At 49.7% G+C, this 23,525-nt stretch overlaps 1 protein-coding gene across 2 annotated transcripts in view; it reads right to left on the reverse strand.

The window, feature by feature from the left end:
- The window catches only part of DNAJA3 (DnaJ heat shock protein family (Hsp40) member A3), a 30,378-nt gene extending 10,360 nt beyond the window's left edge, over window positions 1-20,018 (reverse strand). For both annotated transcript variants that reach the window (XM_045993138.1, XM_045993137.1), the window contains exons 1-9: window positions 19,774-20,018; window positions 16,418-16,551; window positions 12,250-12,333; window positions 11,287-11,487; window positions 10,086-10,238; window positions 4,108-4,255; window positions 2,706-2,770; window positions 1,084-1,212; window positions 458-573 (exon numbers count right to left, since the gene is read on the reverse strand). In XM_045993138.1, coding sequence (XP_045849094.1) covers window positions 458-573; window positions 1,084-1,212; window positions 2,706-2,770; window positions 4,108-4,255; window positions 10,086-10,238; window positions 11,287-11,487; window positions 12,250-12,333; window positions 16,418-16,551; window positions 19,774-19,984 — 1,241 coding nt within the window. In that variant the 5' untranslated portion in view covers window positions 19,985-20,018. The remainder of the gene's footprint in view (window positions 1-457; window positions 574-1,083; window positions 1,213-2,705; window positions 2,771-4,107; window positions 4,256-10,085; window positions 10,239-11,286; window positions 11,488-12,249; window positions 12,334-16,417; window positions 16,552-19,773) is intronic.
- Between the last annotated feature and the right edge of the window lie 3,507 nt (window positions 20,019-23,525).

Below are 23,525 nucleotides of genomic sequence, written 5' to 3' on the forward strand. Positions count from 1 at the left end.
TAAAAGGAGTGCTGGAGAGCCGGTCTTCCCCAGAGGGGTGGGACGCCACAGCACTGTGCCCGGCCCTCCTCCCAGAGGACACAGACGTCGCGCACCATGATCCAGTTACAGATCTGCCTCTCCCAGCAGACCCCCAGTACCCTGAGAGCAGTAATAATAAAATCAATAGCAGCTACAGCCATGTCTGCCTGATGTCTTACTCAATTTTCTGGCAGCTAAGGAGATCAACTTTTTTTTTATTGCGCCCACTTTGCTAGGGGGACCTATGGCCAGACACACCTGACTAGAGGGAGGAAGAAGCCCCAGGCTAAAGCCTCAGTGCTCATAGCAGCAGACAGCAGGCCCAGGCCGGGGCTCAGCACAGGGCCTGGCCGGGAAAAAGCCCTCAACCCGCCCCTGCTGGGTGGGAAAGGTGGGGAGATCGGGAGGACCTCACCATGGCTACGTGGGCACGCACTTGGGAACTCTTATCTTGATGTGAATGTAGTGATCTCCATAGCCGTAGCTGTTAATCCGGGGGATGCCCTTCCCACTCATCCGAATCTTCTGGTCTGTCTGAATCCCAGGGGGGATCTACAAAGAAAGGAAAGCCGTGCTTTGCCTTGGTCTCCAGCTGCTCAAATGGAAGGCTTTCACGACACAAAGACTTACTCCTAGGAAAGAACTGCCATTCACGTTCGTAGACAACCACATGGAAACTGACTACCGGGGTCCGTCCAGAGAAGAGCTTGTGATGGGGGCCTGCCGGCAGGCGAGACCACACGGAGGAGTGAGGGGGCACTGAGAGCAAGAGTGGGGAGGAGGCAAAGCCAACAGAGGGGCACAGTGCTGAGGCTGGTGCCTGATGCCCACAGAGGAGTGGATGCAAGCCAGGAACTGCCTTCCGTGGCCATTCCACAGTCAAGGCCCATGGTCTGTGATTCGAACCCAAGCAATGGCCTGACCTTCCTGCTGCCTCCCCCAGACCTCATCTCTGAGTCCCCAACATGCTGTTTGCTCACGGGTGCTGCCACTTCTCAGCCATTTCAGAAAACAAGAGACCAGTGAAGTACAAGACTGGCAAAGACATCCCGGCCCTCTTACCGTCACAGTAATCGTCTCGTACAGGCCCTGCGCTCTGGCTGTCCCTCCAAGAAGAGCCTGAGCTATGGAAATAAAGAGGTCAGAGTGGATGTCTGCACCGTCCCTCCGGAACACAGGGCTTTTCTGCACCTAGGGCCAAACATGGGAGATGCGGTCATACTTGGAGAACTCCCCCGCAGAGACGGGACAACAGCCCCACATCCCAGCAGCCTGGACACAGGCCCTGACATGGGCTCCGGTGACGCTGCTTCTCTGTGAGGAGCAGAGGACCGAGGACGGAATGTACTTCCGCCAGAGCACAGCGCGACGCCAGGCTCCAGGAGACACATCAGATTTGTCTCTGTGCTGCAACGCAAGAGTGTCAGTTTCAGATCAAGCCGTGCAATCGACCGATAAAAAAGTAAAATTGGTTTTTTGAACATTAACAAAAAATATCTTACTCTCCTAGAAGGTTTAAAGACAGACAGACTAGTACACCTGCAAAAGCCAAGCAGTTTATCTTTCAAACGGTCATTTGGTACAAACTACCCTCAAGACAGACGGGCAGCACAGGAATGACTCTGACTCTATAAGCACTTTTGGGCGTCAAATTCGCTCCCTGCCTTGCAGCCAGGTCTCCTCTCTGCGCTCGTCTCTTACCACCGGGAGTGGGGTCTGTAGCCCCGATGGAGCCCGTTGTAGAGCTTGGCTTCCAGGAGGCCACCTTTGTGGATCTCCTGGTCTAGCAGTTCACCCTTTACAGTATTTTTTGCTTTAAATTATGCTTTAAATTATGAAATATTTCACACACACATGAACGACAAAAGTAAATACCATCACACACATGGTGCCCACAACCCAGCAGTGGTAACAAGCCCCCGGTTCCTCCCCCCTCCAGAGTGACCACCACGATGAAGGCAGCAGCGACCGTTCCTACATACGTACACGTGTCCCCAGATAACACACAGCACCATCTCACGTGTGAACTGTTTACTGTCTCCCTCCCTGCCTCTGCTGGCAATCCACTTTCCTTCCCTCACTGGTAACTGAGAAGTCTCAAGATGTGTCGTGCTGACGCGTGAGGCTCTGGTTTCTTCCTCTGGCTGCTCGGAGGCACACCGGCCCTCGTGTGGTGCACTTGGCCACTCTCCTCTCCGGGGGCAGCAGGCTGTTGTCAGAGTCTTGCTGTGAGGAGGAAGGAGTCTCACACGCAGACTGCGCGGCCTCCCTCAGACGTGCACCTGGCGGGGCTGTGGGAACAGGGCGCTATCCCCCTCACCGTCCCCTTGTTCCAGAAACCTGAGTCTGCCCCTGCACCCGGTATGTAGAGCTGTACCTCTGGCACTTGCTATCCCCACACACAATTCAACACATAAGTAAAAACACGAGAAGATGTATTCTGTATTTTTATGTGTCCTATGTTTCCAACCGAATCTTGAAGAAACTTAGTTCTGTCCAAACCTAGCACAAAGGTCTGACATGATGCACTTTTAACCACACCACTGAGATGGCCACTGCTGCCCTCAGAACTGGAGATGGCCAGAGACGCTCCCATGAAGCACCAACCTCTCCCCAGCGGGCCAGGCCACACCCACGCCCAGCAGGAGAGGGCCAGGGAGAAGCTGTGTGGGTAGAGCACCTACCCTGAATGTGACGAAAATTTCCCGTTTTCCTACAGGCATCCGCACGGTCTGGCCATCCTCGACTCCTGTAAGGTAGAACAGAAGTCCAAAAGGGAAGCGTTATCTTGGGACCTCCCAAGGAATTTTCTTCCCTAGGTTCATTTACAAGCCCCTGACTTCCTCATCCATGCCTGTTAGTGAGGAGCAACACAATTACCCACGGCACATCCAACAACTGTAACTTCTCACAGAGCCCCGTCTACTCATTTATCCGCGTCACGGACCCCGGCTCCTACCCGTCTGTGTAGGAACCCAGTGAGTGCACAGTCTAATAGGGGACACAGCTATCGACCAAACAGTAACGCTAATGAACACATCATTACAAAGAGGTCACGTTCTTAGGAGGAAATGACAAAGGACATCTAAGGAACAGGGAGAGCTCCAGAAGGCTGCCCCCGGGGAAGCAACACTCGGGCTAGGAGCTCCGGGAGGAGAGTCAGCCTGCTGAAAAGAAGGTGGAAAGTAAGCTTTGGAGCTCCGGGAGGAGAGTCAGCCTGCTGAAAAGAAGGTGGAAAGTGAGCTTTGGATACAGGGAGCGGTACACGCCAAGGCTCTGTCCTGGAAGGCATCACAGTGTGCTCCCGGAGCTACATGAAAGGGGCAGCTTGGCGGCTCTGTTGTTAAGCATCTGCCTTCAGCTTGGGTCATGATCCCAGGGTCCTGGGATCGAGCCCTGCATTGGGCTCCCTGCTCGATGGAGAACCTGCTTCTCCCTCTCCCACTCCCCCTGCTTCTGTTCCCTCTCTCGCTGTCTCTGTCAAATAAATAAATAAAACTAAACAAACAAACAAACAAACAAAAAAAAAACCCTCCCTTTGGGGAAAAAAAAAGAACAAAAAAGGAGCTACGTGAAAGTCAGAAGGCCGCAGGGCAGGCAGCCAGGGAAGACTACGGGGACGCGGGGCTGCAGACGCCGGCAGGGGCTGAGACTGGGGACATTGCCCACCCCAACAGTCACAGCATGCTCTGCAGGGCCAGTGATACGATCACCCCGCCACGCGGAAAGCCTGCCCCGGGAGAAAGAGCCAGGTGGGGAGAGCAGTCACGGGCTGCCGCTGGAGGCCGGAGGGAGGAGTGGTGGCGCAGACTGGGCTGGCAGCAGGGACAAGGCCGGCCTCGTCGACTGCAGGTGGAGGAGCCCCACACAGTAGCAGAGCAGGCGTGTCCGGTCCCTTCTGCCTGATGCGGCACGCAAGCGTAGCCTGTGAGCCTAACCAGTGTGAAGATGAAAACTCAAGGAGATTCTAGTCCCCCCTCCAGTCTGGGGCTCCAGGCCCTTAACCACAGCTTCAACAGCCCATCACAAGGAAACAAAGGCCTCCGCTCTCCCAGCCCCCAGTGCGTAGGGGACCCCAGGACCAACCGGCAGGCACAGGGATCACCACTTTCTTCTTCTGCTTGGCTTGTCCTGCTCCTCTGCACACCACGCAGGGAGTCGTGATGATGGAGCCTCGGCCCCCACATCTCCGACACGTGGAGCGCATCACAAAAGGGCCTGTATTTATGGTTTCCTGATAAAGAGAAGAAAAATGGAACCCTTAAGCACACAGGTTAACTCTAACAGTCAAGCCTCTGGGGATACAACGTACACCAGAGAAAGGTCTCACTGAAGACTCGTGTTCCGTGTGAACACACTAAAACACGCCGCCCATGAGTACAGGGGCAGGGGCTCACACTATCAATCTGATCTTCTGGAACATGCTGACTTCTCAACACCAAATCACCAAGCTGACTATCTGGGCCTGGTAAATGAGACAGTGCCTCTCTGTAGAGGTTCCTGGAACCCCAGGGAGCTGAGCAAACACATCTTAAAAAGAGTGCGGCCCCTGGGCGCCTGAGTGGCTCAGTGGGTTAACCATCTGCCTTCGGCTCAAGTCATGATCCCAGGGTCCCTGCTCCCCCAGAGGAGTCTGCTTCTCCCTCCCCCGCTCTTGTGCGCTCTCTCTCCCTCTCAAATAAATAAAAATCTTAAAAAACAAACAAACTTATGTTTCAAAGCACAGAAGAAGCCCTCTACACATACAACCTTCTGTTCTGATGCTTTCTTTGTTGTTCTTTTTGTTGTTGTTGTTCTGATGCTTCTAATCTATAAGACAGATCCCCAAAGGCGGAATTGCTGGGACAAGTAATTATAATATTTAAATTTTTTAAATTTAAAATCTATTGTATTTAAAAGTTTATGTGTTAGAGACTCTGGACTCCAGGAAACAAAGTGAGGGGGCTGGGGGAGACGGGGTAGCCCGGGGATGGATATCAAGGAGGGGACGTGATGTAATGAGCATTGGCTGTTACACGCAACTAACGAACCACTAAACACCACATCGAAAACCAGTGACGCGCTGCATGTTGGTTAACAGAACACGATAAAAAAAACTGTGTTACATTTACTCGCACACGGTACCAAATTCTAAAGTAAGAAAAGGAGGAGCAGTGAACAGTTAAGTGTCCCCCCACCCCTGTCCCCTAGGTGTTCCAGGCGCCTCCTCAGAGTCTCAGCCACGGCGACATGCTTGTGCAGCCTGCTTTATCCGGACACATGCATCTCGAGCCATTGTGTGAGCGCCACGGGCCTGCAGTCCCCGCAAGGCAGCACTATGCACACCGCGCTGCAGGGTTTGCTTCCATTTTTACGACTCAATGATCTCAGAAGGCACTCTGCAGCAGCACACAGCGTCCCGTGACCGGGATGCACCACAATATCTCAGGCCACTCGCTCCGGGTGGGTCACTGAGGCTTCAGTACTATACACGAGGCTGCAGGGGACACCCTGTCCACACGCTGCACCCCGAGTGTGGTGTGTAGGCCAGCTCCCCACAGGGATGCATGCACGAGGGTCTGACGGCTCCTGCAGCGGCGACTCCCACAAGCCAGAGAGCCGTCAAGGTGTGTGCACGCTCAGGTCCCACAGGCCTGCTGGCACGGACTGGGCCCATCTTTGAAACGCCTGCCCCTCTGCGGGGTGAGCCAAGAGCATCTTCCAGTTTCTACCTGCAGGTCCCCAACTGCCGCTGAGAGATGGTCACCGGCCACCCACCCGCCACCTCCTCTACAGTTCACCTTACCCAGTTTTCCTGATGAGCTGCTGGGCTTCCCCCCGTTATTGTGAAGGAGCTCTTTACATATCAGGAACCCTAATCCCTTAGCGCACACGTCACAAATGTTTTTTCCTAGTCTCGGGCATCATGTTTTTAGAGAAATATACTTTGGCTTTACTACCTTATCTCTATCTCCTCAGAATTTTTTTTTAAAGAAGTGACAACAGTCCAGAGCATTGGAGAAAGGACCTTCGAAGTGAGAGGCAATTGGCAACAATCAATGAAAACTACCTGTAACAAGTGGCAGCAGCTCAGTGTAGCCCCAGGAATGCACAGGCTCCCCGAGAGCGCCCTCTGGAGGACTGTCTGTGTGACTGCACACCGAGCTGTAAGCCCGGACCTTTTCTCAACAGGAGTATTTGCAGATAAATCTTTGGGTACACCATCATTGGACTCTTAACTGGCCATCAAAAGTAATGTTCAGAAATACTCAAAGACATGGAAAAATACTTGCAGCACATGAAAAGTGAGGAAAAACTGCACGTATGAGCCTCAACTGTTGAAATTACATACATACAAGAAAAATCATTCAAAACGATATGACAAACTAGAAAATACACGATTCAGATCAGTGACGAATGACTAATTGACTTCATTTATGAAGAGCTTCTACAAATGCCTCAGAATAAGACCAATTACCCAACAGTGAGAAGGCAAAAAGGCTGAAGGGCCATAAAGGAAAACTGACCCTCAAATCCGCAAGATGTTCAACCTCACACATGACAGATGCAAGCTCAGCATGAGAAATGGCATTAGGTGACGGTACTCGGTGTACGCAGCAGCACAAGACCAACAGGGGCCTGGCGAGGTAAGAGACGGCACATCTGTGAAGAAGCCGCTGTGGCCACGCAGCCTGGGGCAGCTATGTACACAGAGTGTTTGCCAAATATACCAAGAAGCAGAAACAGAAAAAATACTGAGATACAAACAGAGCTAACTGTATTACAGAGTTCGTGTAAGAAGCTGCACACGCATGCACACATCCAGGAGGACAGGGGATGCTTCTGGGGAGTGGAAACACAATGGCTGATAGCAGAGAATGGGAGAGACACTTATTTTGCACTATTTACCAATTGTACCCACTTTTTTTTTTTTTAATATTTTATTTATTTGACACAGATCACAAGTAGGCAGAGAGGCAGGCAGAGAGAAAGGAGGAAGCAGGCTCCCAGCTGAGCAGAGAGCCCGATGCAGGGCTCGATCCCAGGACCCCAAGATCATGACCCAAGCTGAAGGCAGAGGCTTTAACCCACTGAGCCACCCAAGCGCCCCTGTACCCACTATTTAATAATCTGCACATATTACCTATTCACCAACATATGAAACAAAAATGAAGTTCCTTTTCTTTTAAGATTTTAAATAATTTTTTTAAAAGATTTTTTTTGAGAAACAGCAAGAGCAAGTGAGAGAGCATGAGCAGTGGGGAGAGGCAGAGGGAGAGGGAGAAGCAGGCTCTCCACCGAGCAGGAAGCCCAATGCAAGGCTCAATTTCAGGACCCTGGGATCATGACCTGAACCGAAGGCAGACACTTAACTGACTGACCCAACCAGGGGCCCCTAAGATATATCTGTGTTAGGGAGAGAGGGAGTGCGTGCGCATGCATGCACAAGTGGGGGAGGGGCAAAGGGAGAGAATCTTAAGCAGACTGCTCCCCCATCCCTGAGCACGGAGCCCAACATGGGGCTCAACCGCAGGGCCCTGAGCCTATGTCCTGCCCCGAAATCAACATTCAGATGCCTAACTAAGCCACCCAGGTGCCCCCAAAAATGACGCTCCTAATCAACAACTGCACAAACACAAACTTAAAATGTTAGAGTGACAAGATTATCAGGGACTTCTACTTCTAAGAAGTTTTCTGCCCTCAAAGGCAACTTCTACATCCCACCAGCAGACACACACAATGACTGATTTTAAAGGAGGGTGGCAGACAACTTCTCATATATATCCATATATATCCCCTCCAACAGGAATCCAGCTTAATGGAATACAAACATGATCAATGAAAACCTAACTACAATTAAATACAGAGAGATATAATCATGGCGAAGGAGGGGAGAAAGAACGGACCCAAGTAACTTTTGAGCACAGTATTTAAACTAGACGCATTCAATCGAAAGATGAAAAGAACTCTAAACGGCAAATACCAATAACTAGGACTATTTTGCACAGTGGTCTGAGTAATACTTCTAAACTCCTTTCTCTGTTACAGGGTTGAGCACATGAGTAAGTATATTGAGGATAATCAAAGCCAGATTTTTTTTTTTAAGATTTTATTTATTTATTTGACAGAGATCACAAGTAGGCAGAGAGGCAGGCAGAGAGAGAAAGGAGGAAGCAGGCTGTCCGCAGAGCAGAGAGCCCGATGCGGGGCTCGATCCCAGAACCCTGGGATCATGACCTGAGCGGAAGACAGAGGCTTTAACCCACTGAGCCACCCAGGCGCCCCAAAGCCAGATTTCTCTTTATCAGAAAAAAGTGTCAAATACGGACAGGCAGAAGACTAGATGAACCCTGTGGTGTTGGGCTGGACGTGGAATTACCAGGTTGAATTCACTGGTTTGTCAGAGCGACGGTGGATGAAGGGATAGGTGTGTACCTGTGTGTGTACAGTTCTACCTATAATGTGAATATAACATGGAAGGAGGTACAGATAGGAGTATAGCAGACACACACACACACACACACACACACACACACGTTTAGCCTGGCCTTGTCTGTGGGAGGGTGGAGAAGCAGTGAACCCCCGGACACACGGGCACACCTAGAGCACAAATCTTGGCTTCTAAATCCCAGGAGACACTCGAAGCAACCAGGACCCCCTGGAGAAATGACTGCTCAAGGGTGTGGCAGGAAAAGCATAAGGTGAGTCTGGAATATCTGTTGTAGGAAGTGCTCAAAGAATGAGGGGGGATCTGTCCCAGCTAGAAGGGACTCCACAGGTCAAGTCAAGAACAATTTGAATATCGAAGGCAGGAATTATACCAATTATAGCCCAGTGAATAAAATAAAAATACCTGGGTTCATACTACTATAAATGAATGATAAATACATAAATGGAGAATAGAAAGTTCTTCCTTTCAGGAGAATGCCAACTAAGAAACACAGAGAGATGCTGGGATCAGAAAATCACCATCTTGCAACCATTCCAGTAATAACAAATTGGCAAGAACGATCAGTGGATGCCACAACTACTGGGTCAAAGTCTGACCAGGAACCGGACATTTACAGAGTGTTAGGGTGCCGCACCACGGCTTCCTCATTAACTTCAAAGGGAAAATTAGTAACTTTACAGTGAGGAAACCTAGTGGACACTACCTTAACTAACTACTGGTGATTGAATGTCACATTACCACTAAGAGGACAAATGGACACCTTATGACTCCTGACATGGTCCACCTGAAAGGGATGTGGTGTTTCATCAAAAACATGTAATCTGAGGGCGCCTGGGTGGCTCAGTGGGTTAAAGCCTTTGCCTTCAGATCAGGTCATGATCCCAGGGTCCTGGGATCGAGCCCCGCATCAGGCTCCCTGCTCAGCGGGGGAGCCTGCTTCCTCCTCTCTCTGCCTATTTGTGATCTCTGTCAAATAAATAAATAAAATCTTAAAAAAAAAAAAAAAAGAAAAGAAAAGAAAATACACACCACAGATGACAAAGCAAATGGGACAGAATGCTGACAATTGGTGATCTGGGTAAGGAATACTGGAGTGACTGTCTATACGGTTCTGTAAGTTTGTATTATTAAAAAAAATTTATCGGAGCATCTGGGTGGCCCAGCCATTAAACATCTGCCTTCGGCTCAGTCATGATCCCGGGGTCCTGGAATGGAGCCCGCATCGGGCCCCCTGCTCAGAGAGGGAGCTTGCTTCTCCCTCTCTCTCTGCCTGCTGCCCCTGGTTGATGCGCTCTCTCTCTCTCTCAAATAAATAAAATCTTTTAAAAAAAGATGATAAAATAATGATGCTTCAAACAAAATTTAAACCTCCCTCCCTACACCATGGTTTCAAATTACCAAAACATCCCCAAATGTATTTTCAGAGAAGACAGCCCACTGGCCAAGCCAGAGCACTCAGGGGAAAAGAAGGTTACAGATCAAACAGTCCCACCAAGTTAGGAACTCTCAGATCACTAAGTACTACCGGATGATACCTGTCCCTGGGACGGCGGGATGGCGAGGAAGAGAGTGGGTGGGACAGAGGTAGGAGGCCCCCAGGAAGGGGCAGGGAGGGGCCCGGATGGGCTCTTACCATGCCGGAGCCCCCGCAGTAGTGGCAGCTCTGCATCTTGGTGCCAGGCTCATTCCCCTTGCCGTCACACCGCTCACAGGTGTCAGTGATGTTCACGGTGAACTCCTTGTTGACCCCCTTGGCCGCCTGATTGAACGTCAACTCCATGATGTACTAAAGAAATCAGAGGACAACTGACATCTTCCTTCTGATAATCACCAACGTGACCCTCCACTTTAAAAATAAAGGAGGGCAACGGTGAGCAGTTTCCAGTTCCTCTAACTTTTCTTTTAAAGCAGTTTCACACTTACAGACCTGAGAAGGAGGTACGGAGGTCCCCCACACACCCACCCGGCCCCACACATGCACAGCCTCTCCCATCATCAGGATCATTCACCAGAATATACATTTTTTAAAGTCAAGAACAAACCTATACAGACACATCTTAATCATCCAAGGCCCATAGTTGACATTAGGGTCCACCGTTGGTGGTGCATCTCCTATGGGTCTGAGCAGACGTCCGCTGCCATAAAACCACAGAGTGCTAGCACTGAACGTGAAATTCCACTACAACCCTCTGTGCGCCCCTGCTCACCTCTTCACCCAGCTACTCTACCTTTTAACTATTCTACTCACCTATACTCGGTGTAGTAAGAATGGATGGGACTCAAGTGATTCTGCCCTACTCCTCAGGATTTTTAAAAGGGAATGTTTGTTTTAAGTGAAAATGTACTTTTCAACAACTGTTCACATGTAATATTTGGACACAGTCCTTGCAGACAACTGGAAAGATCTAGAACCATAACCTAAGTCATAAAACATCCCCCCTCTCTCTTCAACTCTGATCATGTCTTATTAGGACATGAATACGCCATGGGTCTCCCTATTGGACTGAGCTCTACTAGAATAACGTAGCAGGCCTTCGCAATAAAACACGTACACCCTAGTCATGGACCCTGAGAGCCTCAGCCTTAGGCTGCCCAACTAAGCAGCTCTAAGAATATAGCTAAAATGGATGCACACATATCACCTACAGGATTTTACTTAAACAGGAGAATGATCTAGAATGATCTCCTGTGAAACAGCAGCCTCCAGACCACTCTGTGGAAGCTGCTAAGCCGCTTATTTATTTATCTAGAGAAACCGCAACTGATCAAATCTGTTTGCCTCACACCGAGCAGCTAAAATGCGAGTGAGTGATTCCTCAAGACAAGGAGCTTACCTCCTGAGGCTGAGTGAAGACACTCTGGAAATCTCCAAAAGAAGATGACGAGAATTCGCCAAAGATCTTCCTGAAGAGCTCCTCTGGGTCGACAGTGGGGCCTCCCTTCCAGTAGCTCTGTCCGGAGCTGCCGGCCCCAGGATCGAAGCCAGCGGAGCCGTACGCATCATACTGCTTCCTCTTCACTTCGTCGCTCAGCACCTACCAGAAAGGCCCAGCAGTCAGACCCTCCCGAGTCTCCCAAAGCCCAGAGCACAGACAAGAGTGCACGCCAACTACAGATAAGGGGATTGCGGCAACATTAAATCTCTTGGTTTTGACAAATGCACTGTGGTCATGCCAAAGAATGTTTTTGTTCTTAGAAAACACACACTGAGAGACTGAAGAAGTGAGATGTCTGTGACTTGCTCCCCAACAGCCGAGGTGGTGCAGGCACGTGTGCGCGCACACACACACACACACAGACACGAAGAGCAGATACACGATTCTCCACACAGCCTGAACCCCTCAGGTGCTCCAAGTCTGGGGAGAAGGTCCCTCTGGAATGGCTCAGCAGTCGTCCATGAGTCCGTGCTTCATCCCTCTGATTACATTTCAAATTCCTTAAGGGATGCCTTCTACTTTTACCAGCCCCACCAGCCCCACGAGACAGTGATGCCCTAAGTAAGGGGGTCATCAAATGTGTGGGATTAATTAATCGTACCAGGAGCGCCTAGAGCAGGCTACAAAGCCAGGCGGCCTGGGAGCTCTGTTAATACAGATGATTAGATCCTGTTTTCTACGAGATGCCAAGCGGGATCTAGCGGGAGCCCTGGGGATCTTCACTTCACGGAGGTAATCTGGCGTGGGGAATGTAGCCTTCACATGGGACCTCACGACACGTCAGGCCACCCTGTGCTGCACACTCGGAACCACGCAAGCGGCTGAGTGACGGCAGCTGCACGCGCAGGCAGGTCGCGTTACCTCGTAGGCTTCTGCCAGCTGGGAGAACTTCTCCTTGGCTTTGGGATCGTCCTTGTTTGTGTCTGGGTGGTACTTCTTGGCCAGCTAAGGGAGGAAACGGTGAATTACTACGGACACAAGATGATGACCAACCCTGGAGCCCAAGTGACAGTCCCAATCTCTCCTCCTTTACAGCAGTTGTTCAAGATTTTGTGACCAACAGCAATTCTGAAAACAAGGCTTACGACGTTAAAATAAACCCGTCTCTTCAAACCTGAAGCATAAACATGTTTGTTGTTCAACCACAACAAATATCTACCAAAAATAACAACCGATCCTTTCAACTGGGGCACCTTTACAAACGCAGCGGAGAAACGGTGTGTCTGACAGACTACGGTCTTCAGAAGGAGCAGAAACCACGTACCAGCTGGATCAGCTCTTCTGGCCGAACACTAATGAGCCGGTGACACCGACTGCAACAGGGAGGGTGTAAATAAACGGGAAGGAGGGAGACTTTCCACTGTATACTCCTCTGTGCTTTTCAAATTCTGAACAAAGGAAAGAGACTGCCTAATTAAAACACAGGTTTGAATATTAAAAACTTGCTTGGCTGGCCGGAGCCTGAGCTGCTCTAAAGCGAAGGTGCCCTTCTGGCTGCTCTGAGCCGAGCTGCGCGCACAGTAGGTGGTTCACCATGTGGGCCAGGCTGCAGAGTCTGGCTTCCCGCAGCTCCCTTGCGTGAGGGACGGCGGCGCGCAGGATGCCAAAGCTTACTGGAGAAGCCCCGTGGCTCTGACACCCCGAGCCGCGGGCTGCAGTCCGGGGGCGGGAAGCTAAGCGCATGGCCTCAGAGAGCGCCCAGGGCCACAGTCTGCTAGCTCTGCGACCTTGGGCAGAATGTCACCGAGCACAGTATACTCATCTGGAAAATGACAGGAACGGTACCTATCTCACAGGGTTATGGTGGGGATAAAATGAGATAAATATATTCTAACATGAGCACAAGGCCACTGGGCATTATATACGCAACTACTGAGTCACTGAACGCTACATCGAAAACTAATGATGCACTATATGCTGGCTAACGGAACGTAATAAAAAAATTAAAATGACAAAAACAAATGAATAATAAAAATAAAATGAGCACAAGGCATGGCACGCAGTAACATTCAACACCAGCTATTATTAGAACACAGAAGGGAGCAGAAGGACGTGTGCAGGAGGTAGGGCACCTAAGGAGTTCTGACCGGGACTGAAAATTTTTTTTTTTTTTTTTAAAGATTTTTTTTTTTATTTATTTAATTGACAGAGAGAGATCACAAGTAGGCAGAGAGGCAGACAGAGAGAGAGGAAGGGAAGCAGGCTTCCTGCTGAGCAGAGAGCCCGATGCGGGACTCGATCCCAGGACCCTGAGATCATGACCCGAGCCGAAGGCAGCGGCCTAACCCACTGAGCCATCCAGGCGCCCCCGGGACTGAAAATTTTCAATGATGAGCCGAAACTTACTGCTATCAGTACACCCCAAATCATCAGGACGACCGCTGTGGAACACAGCACTAAAGCGGACAACCTCAGAGCGCACACGTGAGGCGCTGAGTCCGCGGTGAAAGGAAGGAGGGAGGTGTCACATGTAAGAGCGCGTTTGTGCCGAGTAAAGACACAACAGAGTCACAGCTCAGAGTGCCAAGTGAGGACCCAAAGGAGGTCAAATTCAAGAAAGTACTAGGACACATCACAGGGCTGTGGGACATCATGGGGTCATGCTGGAGACACAAGGACAACAAACAGCACGAAACGGTCTCATTTTAAACAAACATGATCATGTGAGATTCATACGGGTTCAAAGGGGGTGTACATCAAAGGTACATTTTAACGTAATTTTTACAGACTTTACAATTAAAAAAAAAAGGGGGGGGGTGTCAGGTCATGACCCAAGCCTGAGACACATGACAAGATTATTTTCTGTGGTGGGGAACTTGCTTTCCTCCAAGGTGGAGTGTACCATGACCGACAACCCTCATCAATGGAAAGTCTGCATTAGAGTAAGCCTAACTCTCGGCTTTTGGCTCACGGGTCACTTTAACCCTCTTTTACAAATCCGCCTGGCAAATAATGGACGCCACAGGTCCTTTACACTAAGAATCAAACAGCCCTCGATCTTCCACAGCAGCAAAAGAAAGCAATACAAGTCACTACGCCTGCAAAGAAAGAACTGGTCATGTGCTGTCCGACGTTGGTTTCCAGGAGGATGGAGGGTGCTGGCAGGTTGCCAGAAACACCCACCCACTCCCCGAAGTCAGGGAGACAGAACAAAGGCCGCAGCAGGAGGAGCTCCGCCACTGCAGAGTACAGCTCCCCTGGTGCCTCTGAACTCAGCCTGCGTCCGGAGACGCCGGTCCTCACACCAGCTCATGGAGGCCGGCCAGAGGCTGGTGTGAACCCCCAAGCAGGGTCTCCAGGGACAGCCAGTAGATCATCGTGGGACACAAAGCTGGTCCCAGAAGCCAAGGCAAGACATGGCAGTATACTCATGAGATTAGCTTAAGGAAAAGAGAGATCTTTTGTGGTATTTTAGTCTCATGAACGACACGTATTGATTGATGGAGCCTTGGCTGTATGTCATAACCTCTCCAAGCCTGTCAGGAGGATAAAATGATGCAATACACCCAAAGTTTTCATCAAGGTCTGACCTAAGAAATTTCCCTATAAAGGCTACTTTAAACATGTCCATTTTTAAACTGTGTAGGTTTACCGGATCTTTTCATTTCCACACCTAAAAACTAGAATGGCTCCCTACTCCCTTTTTTCTGAATATTAAAGATTTTATTATGTTTAAGTAATCTCAAAACCCAACGTGGGGCTCAAACTCGTGACCCCAAGATCAAGAGGCCATGCTCCACCAGCTGAGCCAGCCAGGTGCCCCTCCCTGCTCTCTCTTAAGTTTCTAGGACGAACAGCTCACGATTCCCGCTAATTTGGCCCCAGCCTCCACCACTTCGCTCCTCTCCCACTCTCACATCAGGTACCCTGCCCTCCAGCTCAAAAGGAGAACAAGTTATTCACGATCCCAAACCAGGCTCTCTGCTTCCTATGCCCATGCCTTTGCTCATTCCATTACAACTCAGGAGCAGACAAAGAAACTGAATACATGTCCAGCAAACGGCCAGTAAGCACACAGGAAGATGCTCAGCATCCTGAGCCTCCAGAGGAAAGCAAATTAAAACCACAGTGAGACCCCACTTTGCACTCACTGGGGTGGCTGTACTCGAAAGGACAGACAAGAACAAGTGTCGCTGTGGGTGTTGGGAAGTCAGAACCCTCTGACGGTGGGAACGTAAAATGGTGCGGCTGTTTTGGAATAGTCCGGCAGACCTCAAGAGGTTAACCACGGATTTAATCACAGTGACCCCTCAATTCCACTCCTAGGTATATGAACATGCTCACGAGGAATGAAAACATAGATCTACACGAAACCTACACGTGGATGTTCCCAACAGCACTCCCGGTAAACAGAAAAAAAGGGGAAACAAACAAGGCACCTGGATGGCTCAGTAGGCTAAGCATCCAACTCTTGGGCTCAGGGTCCATGAGATCAAGCCCCATGTCGGGCTCCATGCTCAGTGGGGAGTCTGCTTGAGATCCTCTCTCTCCCACTCCCTCTGTCCCGCTCTGCTATGAGTGTACACACGCATTCTCTCAAATAAATAGGTAAATCTTAAAAATTAAAAAAAAAAAAACTTTCAAAAAAAAAATGAAAATAAAAATCTTTGGTGGGGGTGCCTGGGTGGTTCAGCGGGTTAAGCCTCTGCCTTTGGCTAAGGTCATGATCTCAGAGTCCTGGGATCGAGCCCCACATCAGGCTCTCTGCTCAGCAGGGAGCCTGCTCCCCCCCCCTTCCTCTGCCTGCCTCTCTGTCTACTTGTGATCTCTCTCTGTCAAATAAATAAATAAAATCTTTAAAAAAAAAAAAAATCTTGGTTCTGCCTATCTTTTTTCTGAAGCATTAATGAGCAGGGCCCAATGTGCCTGAGGAACAGTCCAGCAACACCCACTGATCTCATCTCATTCCACACTGTCAGCCACATGTAACCCACACGTATGGGCAGCTGTGGCTCACTGGTGAGCAGACTAGACCAACAGCATCCCTCCTACAGTCTTGTCCCTAAAAGCCCCAGGCTTCCATACAGACCTGGTAATAGGCTTTCTTGATCTCCTTCTGGCTGGCATTTCGGGGTACTCCTAGTATCTGGTAATAATCCTCTTTGGCCAAAGGGGAGCTCGTGTGGAAGGAGGCAGTGCAAACAAAAGGGTAACTTCTTACTCCTAAAAAAGAAAAAAGGAAAGAAAATCACTCTGGGAATGTGCTCAACAAAAGGAAATTGTGAGTCAATGACCAGCCAGGTTATACCTGTGAAGGAACAGAGGTCACAGCTTTGGAGTCGGCTTTCCTCCAAGCCCTCTGGAGACCTAACTCACTGCACTTCAAAAATGGCCAAGGCCACTGGAGGCATTGAATAGAAAACAAACACCACTGGGCAGGGCTGATTCTGCTGGACCACAGTACAATGAGGTGGTACCCGCACTACACCACCAAAGGAGCAGCACTCCAGATAGAGACTGCACTGTGGGATGATGAGAAAGGGACCTAGTCCCACTCTTACACTACCCGAGCACCTGCCCTGTGCCAGGCATCTTCACATGTGTTGTCTCCCTTAATGCTTAACAATTCTCCACTTTCCTTCTCTCCACCATGCAACCTTGGGGATCTGCTTCTGGGGTGGCTCTCGGAGGGTGGTCCCTGGACCAGCAGCACCATCAGCTTGTTGGAAATGTCCATTTTCAGGCCCCACCCCAGACCTGAGTCAGAAACTCTGGAGGTGCAGTAGCCTCTATTTAATCAGCCCTCCAGGTGATGATTCTGCCACATGCTGAATTGGAGAACCACTGTACTAAAGAAATAGTTCTTAGTGTTCAAAGTCACAGATCTAAGAGTATCTGTTAAAACTGCTGCCCTTCCCCTAAAAACAATACACCTATATAGACACACAGGGTTAAAAGGCCCTATGCCTGAACCTGATCACCCCAGAGCAGCTAACGGGTCAATGCCCAACGCAGACAGCCATATGCCCTTTCATGCTTCTGGCATCAGGACCAAGAGAACAGCCACCAGCAGACACACTCTGCCCCCCCTTGACTGCACTCTGTGCATGTGGTCGACTAAGCTGGGCTGGGCTGTCACCAAGTGAAACAGGGGGAGCTGTCCCACACCACCTTGAGCCCTGCCTAACCCTCAACGCATCCTGTGAAAATCAAAGATAGAGAGTGCAGGGCTGGGGGTGAAAGGGAGCCTCGTTAAGGCATAAAAATCATGACAGCTCCAGGTTTCCAAGTCAAACTTCTGCCTACAAAGAAGCTTCTGGATTCACCATTCATTCATTCAGCAAATACTCATTGAGCATTTACGAGTTGCCAGGCACTGGGTTCTGCACTGGGAATAGGCAGCAGACCACTCAAAGGAACTGCCATTCTGGAGCTTACAGATACTCAAGATCCTAACACTGTAGCAGGCACTGAGGATACAAGATGAAGAAAAAAGCCAAAGCCAGCACTCTCGAGGAGCTTGCAGTCCTGCAGGCGAGAGCGGAGGCAGTGTGCAAGGAGATAATTAGTACACAAGGACATGCAGACTCACATACAAAGAGTCGCCTAATCAGGGTTTCTCAATTGCACATTGTTGATGATGGGATTGGACTCCCCCTGGTGGAGGGGCTTTCCTACTGTTATGCACCCCCAATTCACCTGTTGAGGCCCTAATCCCCAGTGCCTCAGAATGTGACAGTTATTGGAAGTAGGGTCTTTAAAGACAACCCTCCTAAACACTGTTCTTGAACTTCTAGCCTCTAGAACTGTGAGAATAAATGTGGTTCTTTGTTATGGCATCCCTGGCCAACTAAAATACCTGTATGTCAAAGGATGTTCAGCAGCACCCTAGCCAACTACTTTTAAGGAGCACGCTCTACTCCCCCTCTAGCCCTGGCCACATGCTGGCAACTAAAAATGTCTCCACATATTGCCAAATGTTCTGCGGAGGGAAAAATCAACCCCAGTTGAGAACCACTGATGATCCAACTGAGAGTTCTGGAAAGGTTTTTTTAAGGCAGACACTGTTGCTGTAGAAATTAACCAGGCTAAGGAAAGGTTTGAATCCACCCAAATTACACCTACAGTCCTGATGTTATTTCCAACAGCTTCCTCTTTACGGCTCTAAAGTGTCTCACTTGGCTGCTAAACCATGTATCACCTATGGTTCACAGCAAAGTCCTCGTGCATTTAGTAACGTGTGGATGTAGTTAGAGATAATGAGGCTCCTGATGATTAACGAGGGCTAGGAATAACCGAAGGGCCCTTGAGCTATGCTAAGGAGCCCAGATTTTTATCATGCACATGACAGGGAACGGATCGGCTTTCCATGACAAAGCGCTCTCAACAACAGTAACAAACTGTGGAGGCCTGGGAGACCACTTAAAATTAATAGAAACACAAAACACACCCGTTTGAGGCTATCCAGGAAGGGGGCAAAATCATCAAACTGGAGAATGACTAGGGAACAGGACCAAGAGCACAATTCAGACACATGGTTGATTCAATGTTTCCTCCTTCCTTCTTTCACTACAATGGAAGTCATCCAACACAAAGCAGAACCGTCAATGCGGAAAACACTTAGAGGCTTAATACGTATTAATTCAGTATCACCTCCAACAATTAAGAAATCTGGCTTTAAATCAAAGTTCCACAATCTTTCTGCTTCGTCACATCCTACAAGCTGTTTTAACATCTAGGCTTAAGTTTCTTTACACAATGGGACAGCAACAGTGTCTATCACATGGAAACGATCCGTGCCTCTTATGTGGAAAGTGCTCAATAAATGTTAGTTTGTATTTTTATCACAATCACTAGTTTAAGGCCTTAGGAAAGACTGTTAAGTGTGCCCTTCAGCTAAAAACATGTGGTAGAAGGAGCATAAGCTATTAAAGGACAGCTCTGGGTTTGGGACGACTCTTCCCGTCTACCTTTATGACCTCAGTTTCCCGTTCTTTAAAATGAGAATGACTACAGCCTTCCTGCAGGATTGTTACCATCAAGCGACATGGGGCACAAAGTGCCTAGCACCACCGTAACAGGTGCTCACCGAATAACAATGATCTCCTCCCGTCCGGCCACAAGGTGAAGGGAGGAGACGGGAACAGAACAGGGTATGGCAGCAGCGGCGGGCCGGAAAGAGGCTTCTAGAAATGTTGACAGAGAAGTGAAGGCTGTGGGCCTACAGAGCGTTTCAGTACCGCCGCCGGGGCTCCATGCAGCTCTCCCTGGTTCACGGCTTCTAAGAAGCCATTTGGGCCTCTCTGCCTCCTGCTTGTCAGTCTCTCCAAGCAATTCCGCATTCAGGTCAGAAACAACCTCACCCCGCCACCCCCGTAGCCGGATCGAGTCACTCCATTACGGGCCTTAGCGATCCCACACTCGGGCTCTGGAACCTGCCCTCACCTTTGAAGCTGACACCGGGTCTCAATGTCAGCAGCGCCCCGGAGCCCCGCGCTCCAAAGGAAGGCGCGAAGGTAGTGACGTTCAGCTTGTGCCCCAGCGAAGCCCCCACCACACCCCCCCTGGGCGGCGGGGCTCCTCTCCCCGCTGCAGCCGGCAGCCGCGGGGTCCCCACCGCCACCAGCAGCCAGCGTGTGGAGCACCGCGCCGCCATCTTCGCCGAGGGACACCGCGCCTGCGCCACCCGGCTCAAGGAGGCATCGCGAGGACAGTGAGCGGCCGCAGAGATAGCACTTCCGGAGGCGGGGCCCGGTGCGCGCGCACGCACGGACGCACGCGTTGCGCACGTGCAGCAACACTCCAATGCGCCTTTCTGGTAGCCAACGCCGAGATGAGATTTGTTCTGAAGAGTGCAACTAGGTATACTGGCCCTAAAGAACCTCATCATTCTGTGCTGTATGGCCAAGATTGTACCTTATCTGTGTAAAAACGTGGTTGAGAGTAGCCAGGTGTCACTTCCCAGTGTCCCGGTGAAGGGCGGGACTACAAATCCCGCCGTGCAGTGCGGCTGTCAGTCGCGCAGATCCCAGCATGCAGTGTGCGTCTTCCTCCTCCCGACCCGAAACTCAACATCTTCCGTGAGTGTTACTCACCTTGTGCGGGCGGGAGCGCGCGGGGCCTCTCCCCTACTTCCAAAGCCTGGCCTCAGGCTCACTTTCTCTCTGGCAGATTCCTCACTGGGCGGACTTTGATCATTCGGTTCTGTCCTAAGCGTGTTGGTCTCCTCCAAATCTGTAATGAACTTGCCAGTCGCGGAGGGAAAGCCGAGCCCCGCACAAATCAGTGTAATAAACCTTGTGAGCACCTACTGTGTGTCACGCACGTTCTTCTAGACTACTGGGGGGTCCAACGATGAATGACATGCCGTCCCTGCTCTGGGGGAGCAAATGGTGAATCGAGAGAGACAGGGTCCTTAGCAATTAGCATAACACGATCGGTGCTGTCATAGATATAAACAATGTTAGAGGCGATGAGTTTTTGAAACAAATTGGAGGGCCTGGCGTGTTAGGGAAGGCATCTGAGAGATAACATTCCAGTTGGACTTTGATGGCAAGTGCGTCAGGTAGGGGTGGAGGGGGAAAATGTTCCAAGGAGAAGGAACTTCAAAAGCAGATGTCTTTAGAGGTGTGAAAGGGGGTGGCCAGGTTTAAGCCCTAAACTTGGGGCGTGTGACTGGAGATGAGGCTAGACAGGTAAACCTGGTCTAGTAAGCCTTACCAAGGAATTTCAACTTACACACACACACCGGACTGCCACCCCCAAACAATAAGAAGGGAACTTGAGGGTTCACTGATGGGTTTAAGATGATGTGTGCTCCTTGCCTCTTCTGCCTATTATACGCAAATTTTTGTGGATGTGGATGTTAGTCTGGGTATAGCCATAGCTTTCATTGATAAGATTCTCTACAGGTTCTGAGTTTCAAAGAAGGTTAAAAACCACTGGTCCCAGAGCACCTGGGTGGCTCAGTGGGTTGAACCTCTGCCTTCAGCTCAGGTCAGGATCTCAGGGTCCTGGGATTGAGCCCCACATCGGACTGTCTGCTCAGTGAGGAGCCTGCTTCCTCCTCTCTCTCTGCCTGCCTCTCTGCCTACTTATGATCTCTCTCTCTGTCAAATAAATAAATTAAATCTTAAAAACAACAACAACAACAACACTGGTTTGGGGTGCCTGGGACTGTGCCCCAGTGCCCCTGCTCAGCGGGGAGTCTGCTTCTCCTTCTTCCTCTTCTTCTCCCCACTCCTCGCTTGTGCTCTCTCACTCTCTCTCTCAAGTGAATCAATAAAATCTTCAAAATAAAAACCACCGATCTAATGAAAAAGTTACAAGACTATTGTAAGTAAGGAGTAGTTGAGAGTTTGGGCTAAGGAAGCTAGAGAGGAGGCATTTTAGAGAAACAAGGCAGAGGTTGTCATGACAAGGGAAGTGGACATAAGAGTTTATTTAATATGTTCAACCAATATTTAAATGTCTTCAGCATAGTGGTTAAGAGTATGGGCCCTGGAGTCAGAGTGCCTGGGAATGAATCCCAGCTCTGCCACTTATCAGCTGTGTGTTCTGGGGCAGCTTCCTTTACCTCCCTGTGCCTCAGTTTCCTTTCTCTAAAATGGGGACATAACGGTAACTGCCTCGAAGGATCGTCTGAAGAATGAGTGAGATAATCCACATGAAGTCTTCATACAGTATTTAGCCCGTAGCAAGTGCTCAATATATCTTAGCCCTATGTGCCAGGCCCTGTGCTAACCACTGAGAATACCAAGCAGAACTCAGGCACAGTTACTTGGCCACAAGGAACCCAAAACCTAGGGGGAAAGAGTGGGGGAGGGTGCTGTATGAGAAGTAAAACTTTCAGGAATAAACGTTGACAAGAAGAGGCCAAAGGACTTTCATTTACCACCTCAGAGTTAGTTAGGAACCAGCGGAGGGCTCACTAATATGAAAACCTTGTCAGCTTTGCAACTTCCTCATATTTTGGTATTTTAGTTCTCCCCCTGTCAATTTCCCCATAATGATTAATACTAAAAAATCACACTAAAAGGGGGAGTGTGTTCTTGTTTGGGGGGATAGCAGGAAGATTGATTGCTGGGGAGTCTGCTTTCCCTCTCAGGAAGTAGAGAATCCCCGGGAAATGGAGTAGGTGTTGGTGACTACTGAAGAGGAAAATGGGTTTTGGGGAAGCCACCAGAACGACGCCTTGATGAGATCAGCCTAGGCCCTGTAGGAGGTCCCTTTCATGCTAGTCACAATAGAGAAGCAGGAAATGATAGGAATAGTAAACACGGGTAAGTTACAAAGCCTGGAAATCTTCACAACAGAGATTACCTGGATTGGATAATTTTGGGGGGGGGGGGGACAATGAATAAGCTTCTTTCTGTTCCCCTAACACCAAGCTGAAAACCCCAGGGAAGGAGCTGGTTTGGGGAGAAAGATGATGAGTCACTGTTACTGGGACTCATCATTCTTGAGATTCTGTGGGACCAATTTCAGACTTGGTGGCTATGGAGAGATCTGAAAAATGCAGCTTTGTTCAGAACATTCTCTTTCTAGTTCACAAAGAGCTTTGTCATATTTTCTATTTTGATCACAGTCCTGTGAGGTAAGGCAAAGACTATTCCTGTATGTACAAATGGACTCCCTTCCCCCCACATCCCCTGCACAGAACGAAATAAGCTGTGCAAGATGAAAAACTCGTCCAAGGTCACAGAGCTAGTGTGTGGGTGAGCCAAGATCCACACCAGGGGCCCCCTAACAAAACCCAAAACTCTTCCCTTTAAATCATGCACCTTCGTGTCATTGTGATCAATAGTTCCTAGTCAGAGAGCCCTTGCTAGTTTACAGAGTCCTTTCTCCTGCTGAATGTCCTCAGCTCCTCACAACAAAAAGAAGGCATGGGCAAGTATTTATTACCACCCCACCTACAGAATGTTTCCCTGCCTTCCAAAGACTTCAACTGGGACAGGACACAAAATGACCCATCCCAGGCTTGTTGCCAAAAACTGGGAGGAGCACACGGGCCACATCTGTGCACATCCCCCCAGGCAGAATGTATCCTGTGTCCATCATCCACTGCTCCCCGCCCTTCTCCAGTCTAAAGCCAAAATATTTAGCTTTAAGAAGAAGCAAATGTTACTTGCAAAAGGCATGCAAGGCTCACAAGCATCCCCCGCCCCCACACTTGTCATTTCGCTGTTCCACTG

This window comes from Meles meles, chromosome 21, assembly GCF_922984935.1.
Source record: "Meles meles chromosome 21, mMelMel3.1 paternal haplotype, whole genome shotgun sequence".
NCBI classification, from domain to species: domain Eukaryota; kingdom Metazoa; phylum Chordata; class Mammalia; order Carnivora; family Mustelidae; genus Meles; species Meles meles.